General features: G+C 34.4%; 1 protein-coding gene across 1 annotated transcript in view; it reads left to right on the forward strand.

The window, feature by feature from the left end:
• The window catches only part of SMARCA5 (SNF2 related chromatin remodeling ATPase 5), a 41,344-nt gene extending 28,243 nt beyond the window's left edge, over positions 1 to 13,101 (forward strand). Inside the window, exons 15-25 of the mRNA XM_036106060.2 lie at positions 920 to 1,052; positions 3,471 to 3,619; positions 3,807 to 3,926; positions 4,969 to 5,079; positions 5,834 to 5,947; positions 6,129 to 6,251; positions 7,012 to 7,144; positions 7,975 to 8,093; positions 8,801 to 9,013; positions 10,977 to 11,084; positions 11,836 to 13,101. Of these exons, the coding sequence (XP_035961953.1) occupies positions 920 to 1,052; positions 3,471 to 3,619; positions 3,807 to 3,926; positions 4,969 to 5,079; positions 5,834 to 5,947; positions 6,129 to 6,251; positions 7,012 to 7,144; positions 7,975 to 8,093; positions 8,801 to 9,013; positions 10,977 to 11,084; positions 11,836 to 11,901 (1,389 nt within the window). The 3' untranslated portion in view covers positions 11,902 to 13,101. The remainder of the gene's footprint in view (positions 1 to 919; positions 1,053 to 3,470; positions 3,620 to 3,806; positions 3,927 to 4,968; positions 5,080 to 5,833; positions 5,948 to 6,128; positions 6,252 to 7,011; positions 7,145 to 7,974; positions 8,094 to 8,800; positions 9,014 to 10,976; positions 11,085 to 11,835) is intronic.
• Positions 13,102 to 15,777: the final 2,676 nt, after the last annotated feature.

The raw sequence follows: 15,777 nt of genomic DNA on the forward strand, positions 1-15,777 counted from the left end.
TATGATCTGTAGATTAATATGGAAACTTACAAATTCTTAAGTTTGATACTGTTAATGACTTGACCCATGGTATTGGTGACCATAACTCTGGCGTTGGTTGCTTTTATCCTATACTCTATAAGGGTGGTTGAGGAAAATTGATCAGTTACAAATAGGGATGTTTTGTAAGAATGTGTTTTGTGAATTTAAGTTAAACAGAAATGGAATTCAAATTAATTTGACTACTTGTATAATAGTTATTTGGGTGAATTTAAAGACTAGGATATTTATGTTTGTGGAGTTCTTTTTATTTATGTCACTTATTTCCCTAATATCAGTGAAAATTTATATATGATTTAGGTAGAAAAACAATTTGAATCTAAACCTAAGAAAAATAGATTAAAAAAAAACCCTTATCATCCAACTTAATTATAATTTTGTCTTTCTTATTTGGAGACATGTGAATTTTATTATTTACTTATTTTTAAGATTTTATTTATGTGAGAGAGAGTGGGAGCTGGGGGAGGAGCAGAGGGGAAAGGGATGTGGGGTTTGGTCTCAGGACCCTGAGATCATGACCTGAGCAGAAATTAAGAGTTGGATGCTCAACGGACTGAGCCACCCAGGCGCCCCTGGAAACATGTGAATTTTATATCAGTATAATCTAGTGAAAGTAACCAGATAGTTTCTCACGGATTCAGCATCTGTTGTGTTCCATACCTTCTAAAAGTTTTCCTTTGATAACCAATTAATTTGATTGAAATGGAGAAACTTTGAGAATCTAGGAAATACTAACCTAATACAAATTTATTTTTAGGATAGTTTTGTTACATTAAGAACTTCCACACTTGAGAATATTTTAATTTTGCTTTTCAGTATACACGGTCATATGTTATTTATGTAATTTTTAACTGTATTCAAAATAACGTAATTTGCCTAGGACCGAGCACATAGAATTGGACAAACCAAGACCGTTAGAGTGTTCCGCTTTATAACTGATAACACTGTGGAAGAAAGAATAGTGGAACGTGCTGAGATGAAACTCAGACTGGATTCAATAGTCATTCAACAAGGTGAGCCTTAGAGCTTTAAAAAATTTACCAAGTTGGATTAACAAATATTTTTTTCCTAGATTTTTTAGGAGGTTCTTGTTATTGAGCATCTATGGAATCAAGTTGGCAGCCTGAACAATATTCATATTCCAGAAAATAGTAAGTTTTAGTTTTAATAAGAGGATAGGTATGGGCTCAGGAAAGTTGAAGTTTGCATATTGGCTTTGCCAGTCAGCAGTTCTTTTATACCATCTAAGCCTGTTTCCTCATCTGTTAAACGGGGATAAAGAGAATTAAAGTTTAGTATTTTTAAGGATTAAAGGGGGAAATGTATATAAAATACCCAGCATTCAGTGTGGTACATATTAAATAGAGCTGTGGTGAGTATAATTTACATGTACTAAAAAGTACTCTGTTAATTATTCTGGGGTAAAATGAAGAAATAAAAATGAAACTCAAAGAATCTGATGTTATTTTTTTTTCCTAGTCTGCAACTATTTACTGAACAGCCACCAGATGCGAGGCATTGTTCTTAGTGCTGAGAATACAATGGTGAAAGAAAGCAACAACTGTTCTTACTCTCATGGAGTTTATAATTTAGTGAGAGGGGAGACCCAGAATAAACATTTATGTAAATAGGACTAGAGGGTGAGAGTGGGAATCCTCAGTAACCTCAGGCTCATATTGGTTTCTTTCATTCTCAAATTTGCATTATGAGCATGTACTTTTAATCTGTCTATAAGGAGAGATACACTGTGTATATTGTTAGCTGATGATTCCGTATTGTGTGACTTCATTTTGTTAACCGGCTTTTAATTTCCAGGTAAGTAAAGGAATGTTATATTTCTTTCATATTCTGTTAATGCCAACCATAGTGTTAGCTACATCTCTAAATATGTGAAATAAATGATGGCTTATTGTTAGTTTTTATTAATAATTACTTATTATCAAGTGCTTACTTTGTGCCAAGCAAGGTACTAAATACTTTGCATCCATTATCTCCTTTAGCCAGCTTGAGGTTGGCATGAGAAGTAGAGGCAAGTCACTTGTTTACTGTTCATGTAGCTAGGAAGTGATGCATCTAAGACCAAGAACTATATTAACTATTAGAGGGAAGTGTTTACTTATGAAAGTCTCTGGAGCCTGCCAAACAGAAAGGTTTCTCATGGTAATGTAATGGCTAGTTCTTTTCCCCCTCACATTCTTCATCCATGTTTTTAGAAAAACATTTGCCTTGTAATATTTTAATTATTCTCATCTGTGAAACACTTTTTAAAAAAAGAATGAAAATTTATAATCAACTTAGAAAAGCTGTTTGAGTTTTTTTACTTAGTTTTTTGGTTTTGGGGGGGCAAATTTTAGAGCGAAATTTTGTGCTAATAGCTTTGTAGGCATTAGTCACATAGCAAGCCTTAAGTGTATACCTTTGTATTACTGTTTATGGAGTGTAAGGGGTGTAATTAAAAATAATGAGAAATCGTAGAACTGCTTTATGTCTGAATAGCTGCTCCTCTGTCCAATGGGGAAGTAGTTTCAATAAGACTGAGAACATTTTGATAGTGAGATTGCTTTCAAACCAAAGAAACGTTCTAAAGATAAATCCTAACTTTGAAAGTCATAGATGTTGGTGGATTCTGTTAGGGATCCAAAGCCATGATACACAAGCCTTTAAGATCCAGGAGAACAACTTTGGTCTTCATTCATTCATTACAAGTTGATTGGAATACAAAAATTGAAGCTTTATGTAAGTTTATGTGAATGGCCCTTTAGGGTAGAAATAATTCTTTATGGTATTTTGGTTTGTTTGTTTTGATTCCTGTATTTTTGAAAACACAAATTACAGGGTTGGCCAAATTCCTACCAATTGAAGAGCTTAGTTTTCTTAGGTTGAATGTCTTCTATGATCAAAATAAGAGTTTCAGTTCTTAAGATTAGGAAATTTTCAGAAATTGATGTGTATTTCAGTCCTTAGCTAAAGCTTGGTAATATGAAGGTTTTTTTGTACTTCACCTTTTTGTCTTGTTTTTTGTGCTTTTCTAAGAAAAAGCTGATGGAGTATTGGTATTAATGTCTTTCTGCTTATCAGAAACTTCTTGTCTTTATAATGATCTCATCTGTTGATACTTTAAAAAATCTTGCTAATAATTTTTATTTTCAAACATCCCAACTTTTGCTATTATTCCGCCCATTCAAGAATACATTTTATTGAGATGGTATACAGTAGGCTTCATTATGTAATAGGTTAACTTTAGAATATTTCAAAGCTTACAACTAAGAATCTGACATTGATTTATGTGAAAATGAAAATTATCAGAAGTAAATAAATGATGGATGCTTGAGGCAAAATACATGGTATTACATCTAACATTTAAAGTTCCAAGTTTTCAGTAAAACAGACTTTGTTCGATTAACATTATACAACACTTTTTTTTTTTTCAGGAAGGCTTGTGGATCAGAATCTGAACAAAATTGGAAAAGATGAAATGCTTCAAATGATTAGACATGGGGCAACACATGTATTTGCTTCAAAAGAAAGTGAGATTACTGATGAGGATATTGATGGTATTTTGGAAAGAGGTGCAAAGAAGGTGAGGAATAGGTTAAATGATAATGTTTTTAATATATAAAATGTTTTAAATCAGGACTGTTTGAGGAAATACTTGTTAGGTGAACCAAAAAAAGCTTTTATGTACTGCAAAGCCTAACTTATTTTAACTATAATTCTCAAGTTTTTTTTTTTTATTCTCAATCTAATAGGGTGTTTTTTTCCCGTAGACTGCAGAGATGAATGAAAAGCTCTCCAAGATGGGTGAAAGCTCACTTAGAAACTTTACAATGGATACAGAGTCGAGTGTTTATAACTTTGAAGGAGAGGATTACAGAGAAAAACAAAAGGTAATTTTTGAAAGACATTTTGATTACTTGAAGACTTTATTTTACTTGAAACTTGGAATTTTAAGTGTTAGGTGTAATGCCTTGTAAATTTGTCTCAACGCAGTCATTTCTATATATTCACATCTAAATCATTTTCATTTTTACATGTAATGTTGAATTTTCAGTTAGTAAACTCTGAAATGTTTTCAAAATTTATGTTATGAGGCTTACTGTATACATTTATAGTTGAAATATATTGTGTGGGGTGATTTATAATTGGAATCTTTGAAAATTAAAATAATTGGCAAAAAAATTGCCACAACCTTACTAGATTTTTTTTTTTTAAACAGAATTGCATGGTAATAATTAAAGGGAAAAAACTTCCTAGTTTTTTTTTTTTTTAAAGATTTTTTATTTATTTATTTGAGAGAGGATGAGAGGAGAGAGAGAGAGCACATGAGAGGGGGGAGGGTCAGAGGGAGAAGCAGACTCCCTGCTGAGCAGGGAGCCCGATGCGGGACTCGATCCCGGGACTCCAGGATCATGACCTGAGCCGAAGGCAGTCGCTTAACCAACTGAGCCACCCAGGCGCCCAAAACTTCCTAGTTTCTTAAGTAATATTTGTTAGTATGTAGAGAAATTAGAAAATACCTACAAGTTGGAAGAAAAAAAATAGTTCTACTCAATGTTTTTTCTGTTAACATTTAGGCTTGTATATCCTCTGAATTTTTTCTAGGCTAAATACATATCTACATTTTTCTCCTAGTTTGGGTTATAGCATATATTCTGTAGGTTGTCCCCCAACCCCCGAATGTTCTCCATTTGGTCAAGAAATACTTGCTGTATATCTATGCTATTCACTAGACACTGTCCTATGTATTAATTACATAGTTTTGAGCAAAGTAGCATAGTCCTAGCCTCGTAGAGCTTATAGTCCAGGATCTAACGAGTATCTCACTAACAAACAACATTTGTAATGATGTACACAGTGAGTTGTGTTCACTTAAGATTTGCGACTGTAAATAATCAAAGTTGGTGATACGAATTGTTTCCCGTATGCTAGATTGCATTCACAGAGTGGATTGAGCCACCTAAACGAGAAAGAAAAGCCAACTATGCTGTTGATGCCTATTTTAGGGAAGCTCTTCGTGTCAGTGAACCCAAAGCACCCAAGGTGAGTTGATAGAGCAGTAAAATATCCAAAAATATCGAAATGTAAATTTTTTTCTTATATTCTATTTTTTTTAAGATTTTAATTTTTTAAAATTTATTTGCGAGAGAGAGGGGGAGAGAGACCACACAAGCGGGGGGAGTGGCAGGCAGAGGTAGAAGCAGGCTCCCTCCTGATCGAGGAGCCCAGTGCAGGACTCGATCCCACGACCCTGGTATCATGACCTGAACTGAAGGCAGACACTTAACTGACTGAGCCACCCAGGCGTCCCTTTTTTTCTTATATTCTTACAGTTAAATCAGATTGAGAATTAGAATCTTTTGTGGCTTCTTACAGTGTATTTCCTTCAGTTTTTGTTAAAAAGTTTTCTAAAAATTAGTTGTGAATGTATGCATTTAAAGTTTGATTAATGTTCATTATTTTTTTTTAAAGATTTTATTTATTCATTTGAGACACAGAGATACATAGAGTGAGAGAGAGAGCATGAGCAGGGGGGAGAGGCAGAGGGAGAGGGAGAAGCAGGCTCCCCCTGAGCCAGGAGCCCAATGTGGGGCTCGATCCCAGGACTCTGGGATCATGACCTGAGCTGAAGGCAGATGCTTAACAATCTGAGCCACCCAGGTGCCCCTCATGTTCATTATTAATGATAGATTCAATTGCTTGGAGAATTGGCCATCATAATTTATGGAAAAGGGAAGATTACAATTAAAGCAAAAGAATTTCTTTTTTATGGATGATAATTGTTTTTTTACTCTAGGCTCCTCGACCTCCAAAACAACCTAATGTTCAGGATTTCCAGTTCTTTCCTCCACGTTTATTTGAATTATTGGAAAAAGAAATTCTCTATTACAGAAAAACTATTGGGTATAAGGTAATGGGAATAACACTGTTCATACTAATCTGGTTTGTTTTAAATTTAAAACAAATTTTCGTTTTGTTTTTTCATGGTTGTATTAAAACGTGTAAAATATCATTTGGTTGGTTAAGAATTTAGTTCATCACATAATTCCTAAAATCTGCTGATGGATGACATAAAAAAATATTTTTTTTAGGTGCCTCGAAATCCTGACCTACCAAATGCAGCACAGGCACAAAAAGAAGAACAGCTTAAAATTGATGAAGCTGAACCCCTTAATGATGAAGAGTTAGAGGAAAAAGAGAAGCTTCTAACACAGGTATATAGAGTCTTTATTCAAAATAAAATTTAGTAACCATTACTTTGTAAGGTACTGTGTTTAGGTCATGTTGGGGTATACAAAGAAGTACAAGTTTTTTCTTTCGAAAATGGAGTAATTGGAAATGATAAAGCATGAGCATATGGGTATATGCTACATTTTGATTGTCAGTAGTTGTTGAGGTAGTTGAGTAGATTTGTAGATTTGCACCAGCCTTGGTAGAGTGGATATCCTTTTGATTACCTTTCTTCCGGTATTCATTTTTTTTTCCTCTGACTCTTCCGCATTGGAACAGTACTAAGTTACTGTTCTTAATTACAGGTCTCTATTTGGTACTCTTTTGTTTAACAGTCTTTATAGTTTAATCAGGGTCTTTTACAATCTTGCCTTAACCTATTTTTGAAGCTTTATTTTTCTTCCATTTTCCCACTTGATACATCTTTGCTCTTCAGTCTTAATGTTTATTGCTGTTTGCAAACTCCTGCTGTTCCGTCAGAGTTCAGCAAAAATGTTACTTTTTCATTCAGCATTCCTTACTTAAGCTCTTCCACTGAGATTTAATTGCTTGGTTATGTAAGCAATATGTGATGTATTGCTGAAAATGCACATGTAGGTGTATGAAAAGTTACACTTTAAAAGAACTTAAAACCTAAGAGTAATTGAAAATTTTCTAATACTTTAGAAATATTGGTATGTGTAATAGCATCTTATCCATGTTCAGTGTGCTGTTGTTAAATGTTTTGTTTCCATTGCCTTGAAGGGATTTACCAATTGGAATAAGAGAGATTTTAATCAGTTTATCAAAGCTAATGAGAAGTGGGGTCGTGATGATATTGAAAATATAGCAAGAGAAGTAGAAGGAAAAACTCCGGAAGAAGTAATTGAGTATTCAGGTAATTCTTTTATTATTTTAATAGATATAAGAATGTTCTCAGGTTTTTGGAGAGCTGTTGAGTTCAGATTTTATTATTCTGAATTACGTTTTGATAAGCTAAATTTTGCCACCACTTTTAGGGCCTTATATTTTGTGTTTTTAAAAAACTGAGTTGGAAAATGTTCTCTTTTTTAAAATGGCATAGTTGTTACTATTTTTTTTTTTTTACCCTAGCCAACTGGCTATTGCTAAGAAAATAATAGGTCACTGAATAATTGTGCTTTCATTTTATTTTATTTTCTTATTTTTTTATTTTTTTAAAGATTTTATTTATTTATTTGACAGAGAGAGACACAGCGAGAGAGGGAACACAAGCAGGGGGAGTGGGAGAGGGAGAAGCAGGCTTCCCGTGGAGCAGGGAGCCTGATGCGGGGCTCGATCCCAGGACCCTGGCCTGGGATCATGACCTGAGCCGAAGGCAGACGCTTAACGACTGAGCCACCCAGGCGCTCCATTTTATTTTTTTCTATAACTTCTCAAGTACTATGTGCCTGTGTTTCCTGAAATCACTTGGATTGTCAAGTGAGGAGGTAGTTGTGCGGCGATGAGTGTGCTTAGAATTCAAGAATAGAAATTTAAGAGTTGGGAGATACTTAAATCATCCAGTTCATCTCATTTTTTTTACAGTTAAGGAAACTGAGAAATTAAATAATTGACTTATTTGTAGTATTAGATGTGAGAGAAATGGAAACATTTCTTCATCCTTAGCAAATTATTTACAATAAATTATTTATATTTTCCCCATTTTGTCCACTTGCCCCATCTGTCCAATTTTTACTCTTTTACCAGCTGTATTCTGGGAAAGATGCAATGAACTCCAGGACATAGAGAAGATTATGGCTCAGATTGAAAGGGGAGAGGCAAGAATTCAAAGAAGAATTAGTATCAAAAAAGCACTTGATACGAAGGTACTTTGTGTATTAATAAATATGGTAGTTAGTGATACAACTCCTATCTGAGAATATGCGAGTTCAAGTAACCTTTTTTTTTTTTTTTTTAAGATTTTATTTATTTATTTGAGAGAGAGAATGAGACAGAGAGAACATGAGAGGGGGGAGGATCAGAGGGAGAAGCAGACTCCCTGCTGAGCAGGGAGTCCGATGCGGGACTCGATCCCGGGACTCCAGGATCATGACCTGAGCCGAAGGCAGTCGCTTAACCAACTGAGCCACCCAGGCGCCCCTCAAGTAACTTTTTAAAAGGAAATGAGTGCTGTGTATTGTGTAAGACTGATGAATCACAGACCTGTACCCCTGAAACAAATAATACATTGTGTTAATAATGAAATGAAATGGTTTAAAATGAAGATTTTCTTCAAAGAACAATATTCAAATGTTATAGGTATTCTCAACAGAATTTACCTTAGTACTTCAGTTGATATATCTGAGAGTCCCTATGATTAGCTTTTTCCTACAAAGTCTGAGCCTATATTTCTCTTTAGAATAATAAAGACTATGAAGTTGTTTTCACAGCAAAGGTTATATAATGCGATTGAGGTGCTTTGGATAGAAAATTCTGATTTTGGAATGGAACATTTTTAGCTAATTTTATTAAAGCTAAGTTTGAAATACAGATTATATAGGATTTATATTTTATATAAAATTTTACTTGATAGATTGGACGGTACAAAGCACCTTTTCATCAGCTGAGAATATCATATGGTACTAATAAAGGGAAAAACTACACTGAAGAAGAGGATCGTTTCCTAATTTGTATGCTTCACAAACTTGGATTCGATAAAGAAAACGTTTATGATGAATTACGACAGTGTATTCGCAATTCTCCTCAGTTCAGATTTGACTGGTTTCTTAAGTCCAGAACTGCAATGGTGAGTCCCTGGGCCTTTCTGTGTAATGTAGCAAACAGTTCAGAGTAAGTATTGGTTAATATTCTTTAAGGTAAGTAACTTATTAAGAGAAAATTGTGGTTTCACCCCATCTTTGGAGTACATTTTTGTTACAGTACTGTAAGTATCATGGGTTAAATCAGTTCCTTAGAAAACCGTTCTCATCTACAGTTAAAAATCTATTACCATGGATAACTTAAAAAAATTTCTTGGTTCCATCCTCTTTTAATATCACATACCTTTTACCATCACTACATAGGATAAGGACTCGTTTTTTTTACTTTAATCAGGTTCTAAATAGGAAACATCACCATCAGTTTCACCTTCTGAATGTGATGATCATAATTTAAAACTTGTATTTTTCAGTTAATTTTGGTTTTATAAATGAACACATTTCTATGAAGAAAGAAAGAACTCATATTCAGGCATTTGCCTGTCTGGATTATTTTAAAATAGCTTAATGTAGTAAAACACTTTATTTTCAATACGAGAGTGTTTCTGATAAGTTCCATTCCTAATGACCTAAAGTTATAATTCAGGAAAGTTTAGCTTTGATGAATTGCCCTTTTTATTATGCATTTTACCATTTTGAAGCTTTTAACTTCCATCTTGTGTTCTTTAGGATGATAATGCCCAAAATGTTTTGTATTCTTAAGTTTGGGATATACTGGGGTAGGCAAAGTTTAAACATTTTATATAGTGAGATTTTCTCTCAGTGTATTTAAAGTATGTTATCACTCTTCAAGATTGGGGACAGTACACAGTCTTTGCATGTTTGACCACTGAAGGATTATTTTTCACTAAACATTAACAGTGGCTACTGTTTGTGTATCCTTGTTTGGGAAATGTTGCATTATAAATGCATTATAAATAAAATTTGAGGAAAGACTGATTCAGTTGCTACAGCTCTATGTTCTTTCTTTAAGTGGGAACAATTTATATAGCTAATAAGAATGATTTTGTAGTGAGTGAAACAAAATGCAGTATCACGTTGATTTACCAGTACAGTACCATGGTCTAAAACTCTTATTTCCAGACATGTTTCATGTTAGAGCACACATAAGAAATGATTGTATGTGAATGGCCCCTTCTGATAAATACTCTTGCCTTAGAGCCAAGAGTATTCAGACCGTAGCACATCTGTACCACATTCTGGCATGTGTGCCTCAGTTTACCTGCTAAGTGCAGAACTTTAATGTTGTAGTTTATTACCTTCTATCTCTAGATTATATTGCAAATATTTCTAAACCTTGTATGGTGTCTTCTGTAACATAGTATTTTTAAATGCTTTTGTTGTGGTTTGTGTGTTTTTACAAGAAAACCATTTTGTTTACAAAAGTAAGTAGTCGGCAATGATGCAAAAGGACTTCTGTTTTTTTCAGAGTTACATACTGCTGCTACACTACACTTTATACATCCTCCACAGAGAGTTGTAGATGGCTAGAGAGAGATGATGTGGATCTCAGCTATTTTTCCACAATTGGGAAAGCTGGCATTTGGTACACTGACTACCATGATTCTAGTAACTGTGCTTTTAAGGGAAAGAGGATATACACTTATTAAAGTTCTGGTTGATTTTGACCCTGAAATAGGTGCACTTATATTATAGGTTTGGATATATAGGCTAGTTCTCAGGCATAGATACTAAGTAGCAGTGTAGCATATATTGTTTATTTTCACTGCTTGAATTTGTAAGGGAAGGAAGGATTTAAGAAGACAAATAACAGTATGATTTTAAATAATGAATCAGTAAAAACATCTCTTTATCCTCATAGCATGGATTATATAAAAATCAGTTCTTTTGGCTGTTTTAGATTTTATCTGGGGGGGAATGTATAATTACATACTACCCTATTAAAGTGTTACAATTTTAAAACCTAGGTGTCATGAAAACTTGTAGGTGGAAAATACATGTTTACCATATAAATTTATCTTTATAATTTAGGAGCTCCAGAGGAGGTGTAACACCTTAATTACCTTGATTGAAAGAGAAAACATGGAACTAGAAGAAAAGGAGAAGGCAGAGAAAAAGAAGAGAGGACCAAAACCTTCAGTAAGTATTCATGAATATGTAAATATTTTCTTGGAAGACTTGTCTTTGTTAGAGTTTGAACATTACTTGGCTGTCATTGATGTGTTAGTCTTTTTTGTAAATGCAGCCTTGAGTTGCTTTTAAAAGTATAAATTAAATTTGATTGCATCGTGTGGGGAATATCACGTTATGATGGTATTCCATAATTTGGGGATTCATGAAAATCTGGGAAGGTATGTCTTGTGAATGCCAAGAGCCTGTACTTGACCTAGGGAGTGGACTGCAAGGTATAAATTAGAACATGTAAAGAAATAATAGGAAAGCAGTGGCTTTACAACCTCTACTAACTTCTGAGATTTAGTTTATTGTCCCAGTGATATCTTAGCAATGTGAAAACAGGTATTTTAGGAGGAAAAAAAAAGTCATCTTTTTATTTAGTAGTAATTTAGAAAGTCATGAGTAAATGAATGCCTGAGTAATGTCTGGTATTTATGTAAAACCTCATAAAATAATTAGTACTGCTTTCTTTTGGTATGAGGGCATGTTATATTTGTTTGGTGTATTGATTTACTATTACAGATTACTTCATTGGCATTAAAATTTTTGTGTTTGTAAAAGGAGTAGATAAGAACTTGGAGAATTAAGGTTATTCTGGGTAAGAAAGTCTAATACTTGTTACCGTGTAGCAGTTATTAGTAAAGTAAAAGAGTCCATATATTTTACCTTTAATATTAGTCTTGTGATGAAAAGGAATCCTTCTGTTCATTTGCAGACACAGAAACGTAAAATGGATGGAGCACCTGATGGTCGAGGAAGAAAAAAGAAGCTGAAACTATGAATACATATTTGTTTCATAATCACTAACTTTAAACCAGTAGTTCTTTAATTTACGGGTCTTCATAAGATGTACTGTACAATGCTCAATTGTTATGTCATTCAAAGACATCAGGTTCATCTGTTTACTGAGCTTAGAAACATAGTATGTAGTTTCACTTTTTTAAATGCAACAGCTGTGCTGAAATTTTTTTTATCATTAACACTTGAAGTAATAAAACAGGCTTCATTTATTAATAAATGTTTCATTTGATTTATTTTTCTGTTATAGTTGCATTTGTGAAGATTGTGACTTTGTTTATCAGCTATAATTTCTACACTCAAAGCTTAAAAAACAAGCAAACAGCTAAAAAAATTGCAAATAACATTTGTCCCTTTGGTCTTCACTTAGTTGTGTAATTGTTTTAATTCACTTTGCCTTTGCAGAAATTTGGGTATCTTTGTAGTGCTATATAGAGTCTCATCTGGGAAGATTATGTAAATTGCATTCTCCTTGATTATTACATGGGTAGAATGGAACAAAAGGCAAGACAAATTATCATTAAATTCTATGCATATTTCTGTTATGCTTTCTGTTTCTGTAGTTGGTTCTGAGGTGTGAATATGCCCTATTCTGTTGGAAGACTGACCTTTTACCTTTTAGTTGTATAGCCAAAGACATTTAGTATTTTCTGGTTCCTTAAAGTGTTACTGTACTATTTTGTAAAAGGAATATTATTTTTAATTGTTTGGTAAATGTTTTGACAAATTACCTTCTCGAAGCAGCCACAACTTAGAAAGATAATGTCAAAACTAAGGTGGTTTTTTGTTTTTTTAAAAAGACCCAGCCAGAATAAAGTATGGATTTGTCATACTGTTAAATTGAAATTGGTAACAGAATGCGTGTCCCCTTCCAGTTTACCTTGAGTTTTTAGAGTAATTGAAATTTTTATATTTTAAAATAATTTCTAAGTGTGAACGGCAAGATTGAGTGTAATACCAGTTTTTATTTTCTATGAACAGACTTGATAAACTGGAGACCCTGAAGCAGGATTACCCAAATTGTAGTGTCAGGATTTTAGCTGTACCAGAGGCCTTTATGTGCTACACATAATTTGTATAAAGTTTTATATGTGCAAATTGGGTACATAAACAGTTCTCCATTTTTCTAAGGGAATGCAATAAATGTAGCATCGTGAATAAATATAACTTTTATAATCCTAAAGTGGTCTTTTCTTTCCATTTCTTTAATTTTCTTAATTTGATTTTTCCCCCCTTAGGACATTATCTCTTTACCTTAGATTTCTTCTAAAATTTCTGTCATTTGTCACTGTTGTCAGCCCACACATAATTGAGGTTTTTATGTATAGTGCTGATTTCTAAAGTATTACTAATACTGCTTACGTTTGCAAAATGTGGAGTTGTTGCTGTGTCAAGCAAAATCAAGTGTTTATGGTAAATTGTAATTTGAGTTTCTGTTCTGCTCCCCCCAAATTGACCTCGTTTTAACCTTGGATTCTGGAAACAGTTATGGGTCTAATGTATTCAAAATTTGAGGAAATGGTTACTTTTTCATGAAAAGCGCTATTATTCTTAAGAGTACTGGCCTAATTTTGGACAACCTACTTGGAAAACCATAAGGCTGAAGAAAACTATGGAAGTCACCAAAGAAATGTTTTCAAGAGGAAAAGAAACAGGCTAATACCATCTGGTTGGGGTGGGGCATTCGGAGTAGGAGTGGGAAAACACAGAGTGGGAATGTATTAAAGGAATCAAGTATAGTGCTTAGCCCTTGAGGGCTGAGGGACTAAAATAGAAACATACAAAGGGAAACAATTGAAAAAAGCATGAAAGAAAAATATCCAAATTCAGCATTGTAATTAGCCAAAGTATGAGACATTTCTTTTCCACGGGTCAATTAGGAAGTTATTGCATATTTAAGAATAGAGCCATGATTCTGATTATATTGCTAATTAAGAGAAGGAAAAATTAGCTAAAAGTAACTTTCAAAAGAGGGAAAATGGTAGAGGAGTTAGACTCAAAATTGGAAATGAGTTTCTAATTGATAACCCTCAATTTTCAGTTGAAGAGCTAGGTATCCAAAAATAGAATAGTGCCTAAAGGCAATCTAGAAGAGACTAGGTAGTTTACATGGGTGACAAAGGTCACAGTAATCCGTTACCCAGAATTTATTTTTTTTTAAATATTTATTTGACAGAGAGGGAACACAAGCAGGGGGAATGAGCGAGGAAGCAGGCTTCCCGCTGAGCGGGGAGCCTGATGGGCTCGATCCCAGGACCCAGGGACCGTGACCTGAGCTGAAGGCAGACGCTTAACGACTGAGCCACCCACATGCCCCCAGAATATTTCATTTAATAATTAAGGTTTTATATTATTTGTTGGAAAGGTTATACTCTCTTGGGAAGATATCCAGATAAAACTAATAAAATATAATCATTACTTTCAACTTCAATATTTTAAATAATCAGAACCTTGGAGAAAACAGATAATGGAAGTTTTTCCAATGGCAAACCTTTTAAAAATTTAAGACATTTCAGGGCGCCTGGGTGGCTCAGTTGGTTACGTGTCTGCCTTCGTCTCAGGTCATGATCCCAGGGTCCTGGGATTGAGTCCCACATCGGGCTCCCAGCTCAGCTGGGAGCCTGCTTGTCTCTGCGCCTCCCCCCTGCTCACTAGCATTCTCTCTCTCTCTCTCTCTCTTTCTCTTTCTCAAATTTTAGGACATTTAAAATTTATAAAGTAGACTTAAAGTGTTAGTTTTATAGCAGTGCTTGCATATGCTCATTACAGTGTTTTATTTACTTACGGAATCTGAACTAAACAGCCCTAATTTGGGATAGTTGCATTTATGGACCTCTAAATGTCTTTACAGGATACTCTATGTTTAGTTAAGGGAGATTGATAAATGAGAAGTAGCAATATATTGACCAGTTTTTGGTATCTAACAACCAATTTTAGCAGTTTCAACTTTTTTCCAACTAGAATTATACTTTTTAAATATTACAAAAAGAAAATATAAAATATTTTTTAAAGATCTGCATGTCCTTAGAGTAATAGATGGGTTTAGTTCTAGTAACTTTTTTTTTTTTTAAGATTTTATTTGACAGAGACACAGCGAGAGAGGGAACACAAGCAGGGAGAGTGGGAGAAGGAGAAGCAGGTCCCAGATAAGCAGGGAGCCTGACGCAGGGTTCAATCCCAGGACCCTGGGATCATGACCCGAGCCGAAGGCAGCCGCTCAACCGACTGAGCCACCCAGGCGCCCCAGTTCTAGTAACATTTGAAGGAATATTTATAAATTCCATTTCTGAGGCGCTGCCAGCCCTTGACACCTTTGTTAGTGTTTTTGTGGGCAATTCAGTGGGCGGTCTCAAGCTGAAACAGTCTGAAGAGGTTGAATCAAGTGCAAAATGATGGGCTTGCTTTAGGCGTATGACAGTCTGTGACCTGATTCCTAGGACCATTTTCAAGGAAGGAACAACTCTTTATAAAAATAGTGTAACCTATATCAGTATAAAGGCATACCTCAGAGATAATGGGGGTTCAGTTCCAGACCCCTGCAATAAAGTGAATATTGCAATAAAGTGAGTCAAACGGCTATGTTGCATATAAAAGTTACACAGTGTAATATTGTAGTCTAAAAAAGCAATACCTTAATACTTTATTGCTAAAAATACCATCTGAGCTTTCAGCAAGTTGTAATCTTTTCACTGGTGGAGGGTCTTGCTCAATGTTGATAGCTGCTGACTGCTGAGAATGGTGGTTGCTGAAGGTCGGGGTGGCTGTGACAGTTTCTTAAAATAATGAAGTTTGCCACATGAAAGATTTCTTCCTCCTATGAAAGATTTCTCTGTAGCAGGCAGTGCTGTTTGATAGCATT

This window comes from Halichoerus grypus, chromosome 3 (assembly GCF_964656455.1).
Source record: "Halichoerus grypus chromosome 3, mHalGry1.hap1.1, whole genome shotgun sequence".
NCBI lineage: Eukaryota > Metazoa > Chordata > Mammalia > Carnivora > Phocidae > Halichoerus > Halichoerus grypus.